Here is a 14,492-nt window from a genome sequence, read left to right on the forward strand (position 1 = left end):
GTTCTGACACCAAGCGGGGAGCAAAACAAACAAGCAAACAGAGCGACGGCAAGGAAATCAAACCCTGCAAGGGGAAAAAAAGAAAAAAAAAAAGCAGCAACGCGGCTGGGAGACAAGTCAAGGGCAGGCGGTGATGGGCAGGAGCAATCCTGCCACTTCCAGTCATGTCAGGGCAGAGGAAAGCCGTGCAGACATGGATTTAGCGTGCTGGAAGGGCTCTGGTTTGGGGGATTGTGAGATTCTGGGATCCAACCGCCCAGGGCTGCTCCTTGAGCCCCATCAGTGCCCCTCGGGTGCAGCCCCGGGCAGGATTTGAATTCTCTTTGCCAGGAGCCGGAGTGGTTTGCTCACCTCTTCCCCTCAAATCCAGCCCTGTTGTCACCCTCTGCCCGTGCCTGGAGGCTTCTGCTCCAGGTGACATCCCCAGGGAGGGTGAAACCCCAGGAAAAGACCTCTGGAAAGACTCCTGAACCTTCTAAGCTTAGGGAAATCCTTTTTTTTGTGCGATTTAAGGGTCAGTTCCTTTTCTCGGGAGAGCCCAAAAGAATGGAATCCGTTGTGGTTGGCTCCCGGGCCGGTGAAAGTGAGCTGGGAAAGGCAGGAGGGACTCCTCAATCCCCTTCCCATGGCTCCGGGGCACGCAGATCCCTGAGATTTTGGGAATTCCTGCCAGGAGCCCCCAGGCTGGGACAGGAGCTGCGCTGGGATTTATCCCAAAACACTGGGATAAAGCTGGAAAAACCCTATAAAATCATCAGGCCAAACCATTAACCAAGGTCACCATTAAACCACGTCCACATCCACACATTTTTGGGACATTTCCAAGGATTCCACCACTTCCCTGGGCAGCCTGCGCCCATGCCTGACCACAGGGAAAACCTGGGAACAGCGAGGGGGAGATTCCGAATGGGGAGCAGAACCATCCAGCCAGAAATTCCTGATTTTTCCTCCCCGCATCTGACTGGGGATGAGAAGCCTCTGCTATCCCACGCCAGCAATTTCGCTGGAGGAACTCGGGTTTATTGCCTGCCGGGAGCTTTTCCAAACGGGACCTGGAGCTTTCACACACTTCCCTGCCTCTCCAGCATTCCCTTATCCCTCAGAGGCAGAAGGATTTTTATCTCCATCCAGCACCGCGAGGGAAAGAAACCCATAAAACCAGCTGCCTTGAAAAATAAACCTCTTTCCCCCAGTCTATGCTAATAATTTACTCTTTTTCCAGGTTTTATTAGGACTCCTTTCAAGGGCTGCCCAGAGCCCCCTCGGTAAATAGCGCATAACTCAGGCCAGGAGGATTTCCTCCCCGCTGGGACTTTTAATGTCGAAAGCAGAGGTGTCAAACACGCGGCTCAAAGCCCCGTGGTGGCCCCGGAGAGTTCCACATCTGGCCTGGATCTCGGCGCTTAGCACATTTTAACTCTCGCCCCGAGCAGCTCCGGATTTCCCTCGGCAGCTCTCGCCGCAGCCGGGTTAGGTTTGATTTAAGAGGCTGAGCGCTGCGAGGAAAAACCGAAAAAATAATATAAAATAAAATAATAAAAAAAGGAGCTGTTGAAAGGGTTGCCCTGGAGGCTGGTGGGGTTTGGAGCGGGGCGGGCGCGGAGCTCCCCCGGAGCCATGAGCGAGCCGCGGGATCGCTTGGGAAAGAGGAGGCGGCAGGGATGGCGCGTGGGATCGGCGCTGCTCGGCTTATCGCGACATCAGGCACGAGCTGCTCGTGGCTCCGGCTGTCTGCGAGCTGCGGCTGCCCTCCGGTCCCAGTTCATCCCGGTGGGAAGCGCTGGGAGCACTGGGAGCTGCGGCTGCCCTGCAATCCCAGTCAATCCCAGTTCCTCCCAGTTCATCCCAGTAGGATTCCCTGGGAGCACTGGGAATCCCTGCGTGTCCTGCCCTGGGAAAGGCAGAACGGGTGGCTCTGTGTCCTTTTCCTCCAGGGCAGGTGGGGAGTGTCCTGCAGGGGGAATTTGGGGCACTTGGATGCTCCTCCTGGCTTTTCCATTCCCTTTTTGGGGAGCACTAAAGGTTTTTGTTTCCTCTCTCTCTCGGTCACTGCCTGGTCCGGTGAGCAGGGCTGTTCCCTCCTCTGGTCACATTTTGGGGTAAAATAGAGTCCGAATTCCTGCAGGAGGGAGCTTCGGGGGGCTCAGCAGCAGCAGGGATGTATTTCATCCCTTGGGAAGTGTTCTCTGGTTTCCTGGCAGGGGATGGATGGATGGATGGATGGATGGATGGATGGATTTAGCAGCCACAGCGGGGCTGGGGAGAGCACCAAACCATCCCAAATTCCCGCAGGAAGGCGTTTCAGGGGCTCAGCACCAGCCAGGATCTGTTTCACCCCTTGGGAAGTGTTCCCTGATTTCCTGACAGGGGCTGGATGGATTCAGCAGCCACAGAGGGGCTGCGGGATGAGGATTCAGCTGCCTTTTCCCCTCTTCCCTTCGAGTCCTCTCTCCCAGGGACACGAACCCATCCCGGTTCCCTCCTGATTCCCACATCCCCTCCAGCCCTGCCACCTCCCCGGGTGGCTCCTGGCTGTCCCTGGCACAGGACACGGAGGGCACGTGGCCACCTGTGCCAGCTCAGCCGCCTTTCCCCCGCGGCCGCCCACTCCCTTCCCTCCCTCCCTCCATCCCCGCTCTCCTCCCGTGCCTGCAGCAGGTCGGGAGGCGAAACCTGCTGCTCCTGCGCTGGTGTTGTAATGCCATTAAACAATCTGCCACCGGCAGCCTTCCAGCTCCTGGCAGCCTCCCACTTTCCCAGGCTCCTGCCCTGGGATGAGCAGCCACTCCCAGCCTGACAGCTCCGGCGGGATACCTGCGCCGTGACTGGGGAAAAAGCAGGCCGAGGGAAGCCAGGGGTGAAGGAGGAGATGAATAACTTCCCTGCAGCCACGTCGCGGAGCGTGCCTCGGCCTGCTGGTGATTCACCAGCTGACTTCCCTCCCCTGCCCCTCCTGGGACAGCGACCTGCATTCCGTCACTCGCCCGAAATAGCCGACAGGGCTCGGGGAGGAGGGGAAAGTCGGCGGGGAGGACGGGGAAGTGTGGAGAGAGCCCTGCAAACCCCGCTGGGGAGAAGGTGCTCTCCCGGTGGGATCTGGGGCTGGCAGCAGATTGAGGGAATCGCCAGCAAAAGCTGCAGGGATTGCAGTGCCTGGCTGACCCTGTCCATCCCTCCTGGCATTCCTGCCTCTTGTCCTGCAGAGGAGGAGAGGAAAAACCCTCCAGCCGTGCCTGAGGAGGTTTAGGTGGCATAGCAGGGAAAATTTATGCCCGGGAAGGGTGGTGAAGCGTTGGATCAGGGCAGTGGGGGAATGGCCAGCCCTGAAAATGCTCCAAAAATGGATCCACAGTGGGGATGTGGCGCTGGGGGACAAGGTTTGGTGCTGTGGTTGGCCTGGCAGTGCTGGGTCCATGCTGGGACTCCCTGAATTTATTTCCCAGCCTTAACAATTCCATGATTCCATGTTTGTTTAACCCAAAACCCCAGATGGAGTTTCTGGGGCCAGAAGGAGCAGGAGCAGCTGCTGCTCCAGGGAATTTTGTGTTTTCCAGATTGACCCTTCCTGGCCATGGAGCTGCCCCGGCCAGAGCTGGGGACAGAGGGACAACGGAGCAGAGCCACATCCAGGCCACCCCAGAGGGGACAGAGGTGGCTGCTCGGTTTTTGGGGAGCAGCCAGAGCCAGGGCTGAGCAGTGACATCAGGAGGTTTCTCCTTGCGGGGTGAGCAGTGTGATGAACCTCTGCGGGGCTGCAGATGTGACACCAGCCTGGAGCTGCTCTGCTGCCTCCCCCAAATCCCGGGATTTCCACCAGGATGCCCCAACAGCTCCCACAAAACCACCCTCACCACTCCCCACGGGAGCTGCCAGCACCACCAGGATCTCTGCCCAAAACCTGCCCGGTTTTCCCCTGGATTTTCAAGCGCCGTGTCCAGCTGGATGTGAGCTCTGCTCCCGTTCCATAGCCTGCAATCCCTGCAGCCGTCACTCAGAGCTGTTGTTAGGCAGAGCTGTCACGTCGGGCGCTGCTCCTGATTGACAGCCCGGTTTGTTATCTGCCGATGTGTCATCCCATCCCAGCCTGACAGGTCAGCGGTGGGAGACTTCCAGCATCCATTTATTAGCCGGTGGTTGCAGCAAATCATTCCCCGGCTCGGCCCAGACGTTTCTCTGCAGCCCTGCCCGGCTGAGGGATGGGATGTGACAGGGAGAGGGGGTGAGGTGGGTGGGATTGGGGGCTGAGGAATCCTGGAGGGTCAGCAGATGGGAGTGGGGAATGTCCATCCCTGTCCGAAATCCTCGGAGGGAGTTTGAGGCAGCAGGAAATGGAGGATGGGAGGAAAATCCCTGCAGAGGAGCAGGAATGGGGTGGCTGAGCGAATTCCTGGAGGCTGGGAGAGCTGGGAAGGAGTTCTATTCGGCTTCTTGCTTCCCTGTTTTCCATCAAAACCACCCCAAATCCTCTGTATGCAGAGAGATTATGAGGTCAGAGTGACCTGTGTCAGCTCTGAGGAATTCGGGATGAATTTGGGATGAAAGTTTGGGAAATCCCTTAATGGAGTCTCCATCCCAGTTCAGCAGCCATGGAAACCAGTGGGACGGGAAGTCTCTCTGATAGCAGGGAGTGAGGGAATGGCTGGAGCTGTGCCAGGAGGATTTGGGATGGATTTTGGGAAAGATTCTTCCCCCTGAGGGTGTCAGGCACTGCCCAGGCTCCACAAGGAATGGTGACATTCCCAAATCTGCCAGAGCTCCAGGATCCTAGGACAGGGTGGGATTTTGGGATGTCTGTGCAGGGCCAGGAGCTGGATCCATGATCCAGCTCGGGATATTGCAGGATTCCATTATTCCAAGAGCAGACCAGGGATTTTCCCAGCAGCGAGTGGGAAAGAAGGAAGAAGAAAAGCAATGGGAGAGAAAGAAGAAAAGCAATGGGGGAAAAGGAAGAAAAGGAATGGAAAAGAAAGAAGAAAAGCAATGGGAAAGGAAGAACAAAAGCAATGGGAAAAAAAGAAGAAAAGCAATGGGAAAGAAGGAAGAAAAGCAATGGGAAAGAATAAAGAAAAGCAATGGGAAAGAATAAAGAAAAGCAATGGGAAGGAAGAAGAAAAGCAATGGGAAAGAAAGAAAGAGAGAAAGAAGAAAAGCAATAGAAAAGAAGGAAGAAAAGCAATGGGAAAGAAAGAAGAAAAGCAATGGAAAAGAAGGAGAAAAAGCAATGGGAAAGAAGGAAGAAAAGCAATGGGAGAGAAGGAAGAAAAGCAAAGGGAGAGAAAGAAGAAAAGCAATAGAAAAGAAGGAAGAAAAGCAATAGGAAAGAAGGAAGAAAAGCAATGGAAATGAAGGAAAAACTCCCAAAGGATTTTACATCTCTCACTCCTGGACTGACCTTGTCCTCCCCAATCCCATCTGGAAGCTCCTCTCGCCCCAGGCCAGGACACTTCCAGCCTTGTCACCACTGCGGCTCTGAAGGATTGTCCCCAGGTCACCTTGGTGGTGCCACCAGCACAGCCAGGCTCCTCCTCAGAACACTCTGCCCTTTCCCATCCCGTGGAGTCACTCCAAGGCCTCTGGATTCCTGGATTCCCCTCCTCCCAGCCAGGTCACTGCCCTTTGCTCCCCACTAAAAATAACCTGCAGTGGCCATGGCTGAGTGTGTTTGGAGGGTAAATAAAGCTCTTTGCGGTTTCTCCCAGCTTTGGGAGCAAATCTCCCAAAAAAAGGGGTTTTCCATGCTCTGTAGTGGTGGAAAAATAATTCCCAGCTGGGCTTAGAGAGGGAAAAGCTGTTTGAAAAGGGATATATGCTGAAAAATTCCTGCTGGCTGTGGGCATTCCTGACATCCTCCCTGATCTCTATGGGGGTCTTGGTGGCACCAGGAACACCCAGAGGTGGCTTTGACACCTGGATTTGTTCCTCATTTCCCTTCTTCTGCCCCTGGGATGCTGCAGGATGAAAGGAGATCCTCCAGCTCAGCTTTGCTCAAATCCCACATGGATGAGGCAGGAAAACACCAGGAGCAGCCAGGGGAGGAGGAATGGGATCAGGAAGGGTGGAAAGTGCTCAGATCCCAATTAAATCAGCATCCCTGTGGTTTATCCCATTGCTCTGTGCAAAATCCCAGAGTCACCCTGTGCACCCTGCTGGGTTGGGGATTTGTTTTAGGATTCCCAAAGAGGAATCCTAAATGCTCCACACCTAACTGAGTGGAATTTTGGTATAATTTTCGGCCTCATCCCATCCAAAGGACAGGTTTTAAACGGAGTGACACCAACCCAAGGTCACAGCCTGAGCCTCCCTCTCCCAGCTGATCCTGTTTTGTCTTCCAGGGGAAAACCTCATCCCTCCCTCTCCTGCTCCCTGAGGATCAGGGGAATCCCAGCAGAGCCTCTGGGCTCAGCATTCATCCCTGCTTTTGCACCCAAACGCTGCCAAAAACCCATCAGGGGCTGCTCTGAGCTGCCTCTGCTGAGCCTCGCTGGGTTCTCAGGGCTCCTTTCCATCTGCTCTGCTCTATTTTTGTGGCTCAGCCTTGGAATCTTCCTCTCCTCGGAAAACAAGGCTGTTTACAAATATTTGCCTGGGAGAAGTTGTGCTCTTCCAGCAGGCAGGAGGGGAAAAAATAAACCCACTCGGCTCGGCGTGGGCGACACCTTGATCCAGATGTGAGGGGGGATTGATCCAGATGTGAGGGGGGATTGATCCAGATGTGAGGGGGGGATTGATCCAGATGTGTTCCTGCCCATGGCTGAGAGTTACAACAGGATCATCCTGAAGGTCTCTTCCAATTCTGTGATTCCAGGATCTTCCAGAAAGACCCAATTTGGAAAATAAAAAAGGGGGAAAAAAAGGATATTTTGCCCCAAAATTGCCTGCTGGGAAATCAGGGAATAAAAAGGAATGGGGAGACAGAGGTGAAGTGTTCACTGGTGGATGCAGGGAGGAATAATTTTATTTATGGAATTTTTTCTTGCTCTGCAAAAAATCTAAACAGCAGAGTAGGGATTAGGAGAAAACCCCTGTGGGATATATTCCACACACACAAAATCTGCTTTTATATTCTCACATCCTCCACCAACTTCTCTGCTCTAGGATGTGAAGGAGGTGAGTCCCTTCCAAATCAGGATTCTTGGATCCCAATCTTCTCCAACTCCAACGTCTGAGGAACATTCAGCAATTTTGGCATTTTTCACCCAGTTTGTGGCAAATCCAGTGAGATGTTCCCGGGTAAAAAAGCATCTCCAACCGGTGGGGTCAGAATTCCTAAAAACCCAAGCTGAAAACAAACTTTTTTTTTTTTTAAGGCTTTAAAACCTTCCAGGCCTCTGCCTGATCGAGGATTGACACTTTCAATGCTGCTGTTCAGTTTAAAGTCCATTTTTAAAGGGCGAAACTCAGCACTTCTTGAATTCAGGGATGTGCAGAGCCACATCCCCCGGGAAATTGGGGAATTTTAACTCCACTCCACGGCTGCTGCCCGGAACTTTTGGGAAAAGCTGGTTTTTTTTGGGATCAGCTCTGTTCCACCAGAATTCCCGGGGGGCTGGGATGTTCCCGGGTTGCCTGTGCTGATCTGCAGTGGGTTTGTGTCACACTTTTCATCCTGCCCAGCGTGTTGAAAAGGCAGATTTCAGCCCCAGGCCATCGGGGAGAATCATTAATGCGATATTAAATAGGAATAATTCTGTTCTTCGCTGTGCCTTCGGTGGAAGGAACACCCTGTGCTGCTGCCGGGGGTTGGGAGGGTCCGGAGGAGTCCCTGTTAATCGGAAAGATTAACAATTGGACTTTGGGGAAGCTCTCAGGCTTGAATTCGTGGTGCAGCAGAGCCTCTGCCCAGCCCTGCAGCAGGGATTTATTTATCCCAAAACCAGGCGATGAGCTCTGGAACGGCTGAAAAACCTTTTTTTCCTGAACAATAGCTCGGGGTAACCTTGTCCTAACCTCCTCCACCTTCCCCGGAGAAATGCCGCAGCTGGAGGAGGGAATTTGTTCTCCACGCAGAAACATCTGTCCCCTTCCCGGGACAGCAGTGACAGCCACCCGTCCTGCTTTTTGACACCCTCAGCATCAACCCGGGAGCTGATTTTTTAAATAAATTATCATTATTTCCTTTCCTGCCCGCTCGGGCTGCGGAAAGCTCACCTGAGCCGGCTCGGTGGCGTTGGGTTTGATTTCCTCGTGATGGATGTGCAGCTCCCACGGAATGGGAGAGGGAGATAGAGCAGGAATTTGGCGCCAAGCGCTCGGCTTTGAAAGAGCCGCATTCCAGCCCTGCCTAAGAGGGGCTAAACGGGAAGATCTGATTAAGCGTCTCAGTGCGGTGACCCTGACCTCAAAGAACGCGCCGAGGCTCGGGAGGAACTTCATTTCAATTAATCAGCTTAACAGCCCGAGGAAAGCTGCCTGCATCCATTGAGCCGAGCTCCCGCTCCTCCTCCTCCTCCTCCTCCTCCTGCTCCGGGGGGCTCCGGGATGCTCCAGCCAAAGGGACAGGGCGGGTTTGGGATTGCCCGAGTCACCGCCCTGAGGGTCGGGGATGCCCTCATCCCTCTCCCCGTGACTGTGGGATGTCAGGGACACAACCCCAGAGCCCCCATCCCTCTGTCACCAGGCCCTTTTCTGCCGGGAAAAGGGAAATATGGGGAAGGAGGGATGGTTTTGCTCCCTTTTCCAGCCTCTTTTCCCGGGCGGGGAAGGAGATGAGGCTGCTGGAGGCAGAGGGTGAGGGAAGAGCTGCGGGAGGCAGGAGGATAATCCCAGAAATTGTCCCAAAATCATGGAATGGGTCAGCCTGAAAGGATCCTTACAGCTCCTCTCCCAACCCCCTGCTCGGTGGGAAACTTGGCAGCAGAAGGCAAAAACACCAGGACGGGAGATGGGAAGGGGAAAAAGCTCATCCAGAACCTCCAGGGCTTTTCCAGGCGTTTTTCCTTCACCCTCGCTGACCTGGGCAGGCTGAGGAAGGCTTTGCTTCCTGCCTGGAGCCTCGCAGGAGTTTCCCCTCGCCCTGGCCGGGATTTCTCGGGGTGCCCGCGGGGTCAGAGCGCTGTGGAGGCTCAGCTGAGCCCCCGCCGAGCATTCCACCGAGTTTTGCTCCTGGAACTCCATTCCCGGCTCGGCTGAGCTGGAAACGGCTCGTTAACACCTCTCCCCGCATCCCTTCCCACGGAAAGCGGCGCAGCTGCTCCAGTTCGGTCAGGACGAGGAGGAATCTCCGCTTTTCACCGCTGTCCTCTTGCCACCTCTCCTTCCCCTCACCACACCCCGAAAATTCCGTGATTCCCGTGAATTCCCGGCTGCCCGAACTCCACCGAGCCATTATCGCTCTGCCGCCGCGTCCATCCCTTTGGACTTTCACCCCCGGGCAGTCGCACACTTTGCTCTTTCCTCCACCTTTAAAGGGGTGAGGCCAAATTTAGAACCCTCTGGAAAAGCGGCTGCGCTCGGAGCCTTCGGAGAGGCGCGTTGTAGGGGAATAACCTGGAAAAAGGGGGAACTGGAGGGTCTGGGGATGGAGCAGAGTTGTCCACCTCCTGATGTCACCTGGAGCTGGTGGCAAGGACATTGCACGGGAGGATTTGGAGCTCCTGGGGCGCCGGGAGCAGCACAACCCGTATGGAGCAATCCCTGCGGCCACAAGCCGAGCAGGTGGCAGCGCTCGGTCCCTCCCCGGGGGCTGAGGTGACACCGCGGTGACATGCCGGGGTCTCTCTGCGGAGGCAGAGCAGCGCCTGTCGCCTCCCCCGCGCTCCCCGGGGAGCTCGGCGCTGCTGGCATGTTTGCAGCGCTGCAATCACTCCAAACCCACTCACGGCAGAGCTTTTTTCTCTCTGCCTGCTCCCAGCGCTCAGCCCTGCCAGCCTCACCGCGATAAAGGGAATTCTCTGCCTCTCGGCATGGCCTGGCCACCGAGGGCCACAGCGGGGCTGCCCCGGGGAGGGATTTGGTTTCAGGCAGGCGACAGCCAGGCTTTCATCTGCTCTTCCAAGCCTTCTTCAGACAGACGAGGAGGGGTAGGGCCCGGCTGTGGGGGATGGAGGAGAATTGCTGTAACATGATTTTATGTCTGTGATTGCATAACAAAACCTCCTGGGAACCTCCTGATTCGAATGGATCCCTCGTTCGGCTGGGCTGATGGAGGACTCGGCAGACTGATCGATTGCCCACCGCCGCGGCGCGCAGGAATTGCCGGACTGGATCGGTACCAGGCTCCGAGCAGCCCCAGCCCCTTTATCGAGCCGCGCCTGAGCCATCAGGAAGCTGTAAAAAGCCTTCAGGAGCCGATAATCTGCTTTTTATACCCCCCAGCACACGCAGCCACAGGCCCTGCGCTCACAGGAGCTGCAGCCTGGTTGTTAATAGGAGCAGAGCTGGAGAGATGGAATTGCGTTTCTAGTCTGAAAAAATAGAATAAAAATAAAAATCCCTGTTCTCACAGAAGCTGCAGCCTGGTTGTTAATAGGGGCAGAGCTGGAGAGATGGAATTGCGTTTCTAGTATGAAAAAAAAAATAAAAATAATAAAAATCCCCGGGTCTGTGTTGTTGGATGCTCTGCAAAGATCAGCTCCTTCCCTGAGCTGCTGGGGCTCAGCCCTCCCTGCCCACCCACCAGGACAATCCCCCAGGGGAGGGGGGAATCAGGGGAATTAGGGATCCCACAGACCCCCAGCCAAGGCTGGGAATGCCTCTCGCCCTGCCTTGGGCTCTCCCACCTCCTCTGGCGACTCTCCTGGACATTCCAGCACAGCCCCACCTCGCCGATTTGGAGCAGAGCTCACAAAGCTTCCCCTTCCACCCCGAGCCTTCCCTCCTCGTGGTCTTTTCTGCCCACCGCGGCCTTATTAATTGGCGACAATGGGAAGCGGTTCATTCTCCGTGCGCGAGAGGCTGCAATTGCTTCCACTTGGCCACGATTCAAGTGCCGGGGGTGAGTCAGAATGGGTGGCAAAACTGTCTTTTCCTCGGTCCCCCTGCCTCCGCGGCGAAGAAAAAGCCACAACCCCGAGTTATTCTCTTTTATGAGGTGGGCATTGTGAGGCCAGGCAATTGAATTTACAACAGCATTGAGTATCAGAGTCTATCTGGCCCTGTCAATGAGAGCGGCGGGGGGAAAAAAAAAAAAGGCACACATTAACCCTCCGCTCCGAGTTCCCAGGCGCTTCAATAGGGCTCCCAACTTGCCAAAGAGCCCGCTGCATACTCGATGAGACCCTTTATACCTCCTAATTACCCTCCTCACAATGGGGACGGACTCTCTCGCCGCTTTTGTGGGTCGGAGAGTAACTTCTGTGCAGCCCACACCCCCTCCCCGAGCTGGGGAAAGCAGCAGGATTTTGGGAAGCAGGCAGAAAGCAGATTTTTTTTTTTTAGGAATCCTTCTGACGGCAAAACTCACAATATATTTAACGCTCTCCCCCCCAACCCCATCGCTTTTCCCCTCAATTTCTTACCCAATATCCTGATTTAAGGGCATAAAGTTCATTCCTAGTTTGTTTTTTTTTTTTTGCACACAGAGGATGAGCTCGTCCATGCCCACCCTCGAACAAAATGAAAGGAAATGGTGGGGGGGAAAAAAAAATCTATTTCAAAGAGTTCCTTTATTGAAACACCTGCATTTTTTTGTTTTTTCTCTTTTCGTTTTTGGAAGTCTTCGACACAGGCACGCACACACCCACGGACCGACGGGATACAAACAACTTTGGCATTATAACTTTTTCGAATATCTGTTACAAAACTATCTCTCGTTTATTTGTTTTTTTTTCTGTTTGTTTTTCCTTAAAAAAATGTATCTCAAATAAAGGCATTTTTAAAGGAGTAAAAATACAAGTCGAGATCCCAACCTCTGAAAATAATAAATAGCACGGTTCATAGCGAGGTCCTTTTTCTTCCTTTCTGATTAAATCTGCTTAAAAAAAAAAAAATAAAACCAAAAAAACCCCAAAACATAACCGGGGCTCCATACAACGGAGCCAACAAGAGTTTGTGGTGTTTTTTTTTGGAGATGGGGAATAACTCGCAGGAAGTCACCAGGGTCTCCAGACGGATTCGCTGCGCTCTCCGATGGGACTGCCAGCCTGGGACGCTGGCCCGATGCTGCCCCCAAATGATGTCAAGCCTTGCACCGGCGACGCCGAGGGGGTGGCAGCCGCGTTGCCCGAGCCGCCGCCCGCCGCCACCGGCACGTTGGCGTTGGCATAGAGAGGAATAACCGGTCCGGAGCTGGGAGGGAAGGCCGGGTTGGGGATGAGGAAGGCGAACTGGCCGTCGGTGGCCGGCACGAGCTGGAAGCCGCCGTAGACCTTCGGGGACAGCGCCTCGGCGGGGTTGAGCTTGCAGGGCACCGGCACCGCTCCGGCCGCGGCCGGGGGCAGCTGGACGTGCAGCGGCTGCTGCGCCAGATGTGCGGGCTGGGCGGGCGGCGGCGGCGGCGGCGGCGGCGGGTAGTTCATGGCCACGATCTGGCCCAGGCACGCCGAGAGGTGGCTCAGCAGCCGCGTGCGCACGTCCGTGTTGACCCCCTCGCAGGTGGACAGGAAGCGGGTCACCTCGTTCATGCACTCGTTGAAGCCCGCCCGGTACTTGCCGAGGACCGTGGGGTCGGCGCTGAGCGCGGCTGGGGGGGGAGGAGGAGGGGGTGGCAGGTGAGTGGCAGGTCCGGGCTGCCTTGTCCCCAGCGCCCGGTGGTCTGTCCCCAGCCCCGGTGTGGACACGGTATATCCCGGTGAGCTGTCCCTAAGCCCGGTTGTCCAGCCGGGTTCCCGGTGATCTGTCCCCAGCCAGGTTCCCTGTAAGGAGCCCCGTCCCTGTCGCCAGTTCCCGTTCTCTCGTCCTCTGTCCCCACGCACTGGTCTGCAGCCCCGTTCCCTGTCCCCTGTCGCCTGTCCGGATCCCTGTCCGCGTCCTCTGTCCCAGGCTCTCGATCCGGATCCCGATCCCCGGTGCCCTGATCCCGGTCCGGATCCCGATCCCGGTGCCCTGTTCCCGATCCCCGGTGCCCCGCACAGAGCCCCCGGGCACAGACTCACCGGTCATCTGCGCCCGCTGCAGGTTCCGCAGGTGCTTGACGGTCATCTCCAGGATGTCCGCCTTCTCCAGCTTGGAGTGCCGCGAGCTCTGCGGGACAAGAGCGGCTGGGTCAGGGCTGCCCGCGGCCGGACAGCCCCCGCTGCCCCCGCTGTCCCCGCTGTCCCCGCAGCCCCACTTACGTCCTTCTTGAGCGCGTCCAGGATGAGCGTCTTGAGCTGCCCCAGGCTCTCATTGATCCGCGCCCGGCGCCGCTTCTCCATGATGGGCTTGGAGGACTGCGGGGAGAGCGGAGCCGGTCAGCGCGCCCCGCACAACCCCGGGAGCCCCAACACCGCACCGCATCCCCCGAGCGGCACCGACCTCAGCACGGCCGCGGGCTTGTCGCCATCCAGCTCCGCCGCCACCGTTGCTGCGCCCCGACCGGCACCCTCCTCCTCCTCCTCCTCCTCCTCCTCCATTTACCTTCCGGTGCTCGCTGGCGCTCCGCGGCTTGTCCGGCGTGTGGCTGGCGCTGGCGGGCGCGCCGGCGATGGGCGAGGCGGTCGGTTTCTCCATGCCCGTGTCGGCGGGCATGGCTGGCACGGTACGGTTCGGTTCGGTGCGGGAGGTGGGGGGTGTGGGGGGAGAGCGGAGCCGCGACCGGCGACAGGGACCGGAGGGGCGAGATCGCGGCGGCGGGCGGGCGAGCGCGTGCGGCGGCGGGCGCGGGGCGCGTGCGGCGGCGCGGGGCGTGCGGCGGCGGCGGGTGCGCCCCCCGCCCCTCGCCCGCGCCCTTTTATAGCCCGGCGGCGGCGGCGGCAGCGGCGGCGCCCATTCGTGTGAACCCGCCGCCGCCGCCGTTCCCACACTCGCGCCCGGCCAATCAGCGCCCGGCCCGCGCCCGGCGCCCGCGCTGCCCGCGCTCCCATTGGCCGGCGGCGCTCCCCGCGCGGGGAGGGGAGGAGGGGAAGCCCCGCCCCGCCCCGTCACGCGCGCAGGGCACGCCCCCGGCCCTCAGCGCGGCCACGTGGGGCGGGCGGGGCGGGAGGGGGGCCGTGAGGGCAGAGCGCGGGCGGGGCCGGCCCGAACACCGCCGCGCTGGCCCCGGCCGCGGCCCCGCTCGCCGCTCGCCCTGCCTCCCGCCTTGCGACACCCGCCCCGGGGGCGGCGGCGGCGGCGGCGGCTGGCGCGGCACGCGAGGCCTGGGCCGGCGGGCGGCCAATGGGCGGGGGGTGCGGGCGGCCGCGCGGCGCTCTGGGCTGCCATTGGCTGGCGGGGGCGCCGCTGTCAATCACGGCGGCTGGCGCGGCTCTCCCCCTGCCGGTTCCCCCCGGTCCCGATCCCCCCCGGTCCCGATCCCCCGCTCCCCTCGCTCCCCCCGGTTTCCCGTTGGAGCACGTGCCGGAGCGCTCCCGGCTCCATGGGAAAACCCCGCCCCGCCGCCGCCCGCCAGCCGCAGCCGCACCGCCGCACCGCCCGCG

General features: G+C 57.8%; 1 protein-coding gene across 2 annotated transcripts; it reads right to left on the reverse strand.

Moving 5' to 3' along the window:
• Window positions 1-11,584: 11,584 nt before the first annotated feature.
• HES4 (hes family bHLH transcription factor 4) lies at window positions 11,585-13,785 on the reverse strand. 2 transcript variants are annotated; one of them, XM_085079890.1, is made up of 4 exons: window positions 13,393-13,785; window positions 13,212-13,307; window positions 13,032-13,119; window positions 11,585-12,619 (listed from the first exon to the last, which is right to left on the reverse strand). In XM_085079890.1, exons 1-4 carry the CDS (start codon window positions 13,603-13,605, stop codon window positions 12,030-12,032), a joined length of 987 nt encoding a protein of 328 aa, XP_084936016.1. In that variant the 5' UTR covers window positions 13,606-13,785; the 3' UTR covers window positions 11,585-12,029. The 2 variants fall into 2 exon arrangements, with proteins under 2 accessions (XP_084936016.1, XP_084936017.1); XM_085079891.1 differs by having other exon boundaries at window positions 13,495-13,784.
• Window positions 13,786-14,492: the final 707 nt, after the last annotated feature.

The sequence above is a fragment of the Lichenostomus cassidix genome, chromosome 21 (genome assembly GCF_008360975.1).
Source record: "Lichenostomus cassidix isolate B80296 chromosome 21, HeHo_3.0, whole genome shotgun sequence".
Classification (NCBI taxonomy): Eukaryota; Metazoa; Chordata; class Aves; order Passeriformes; family Meliphagidae; genus Lichenostomus; species Lichenostomus cassidix.

Bases quoted from the DNA above. Each gene is read 5' to 3' on its own strand.
- HES4 (XM_085079890.1), bottom strand. From the start codon at position 13,605: ATGCCCGCCGACACGGGCATGGAGAAACCGACCGCCTCGCCCATCGCC. The intron at 13,308-13,392 runs GTCGGTGCCGCT...CTCTCCCCGCAG, and splicing joins AAGCCCGCGGCCGTGCTGAG to TCCTCCAAGCCCATCATGGA. The intron at 12,620-13,031 runs GTGAGTCTGTGC...CTCCCCCCCCAG, and splicing joins GCAGCGGGCGCAGATGACCG to CCGCGCTCAGCGCCGACCCC.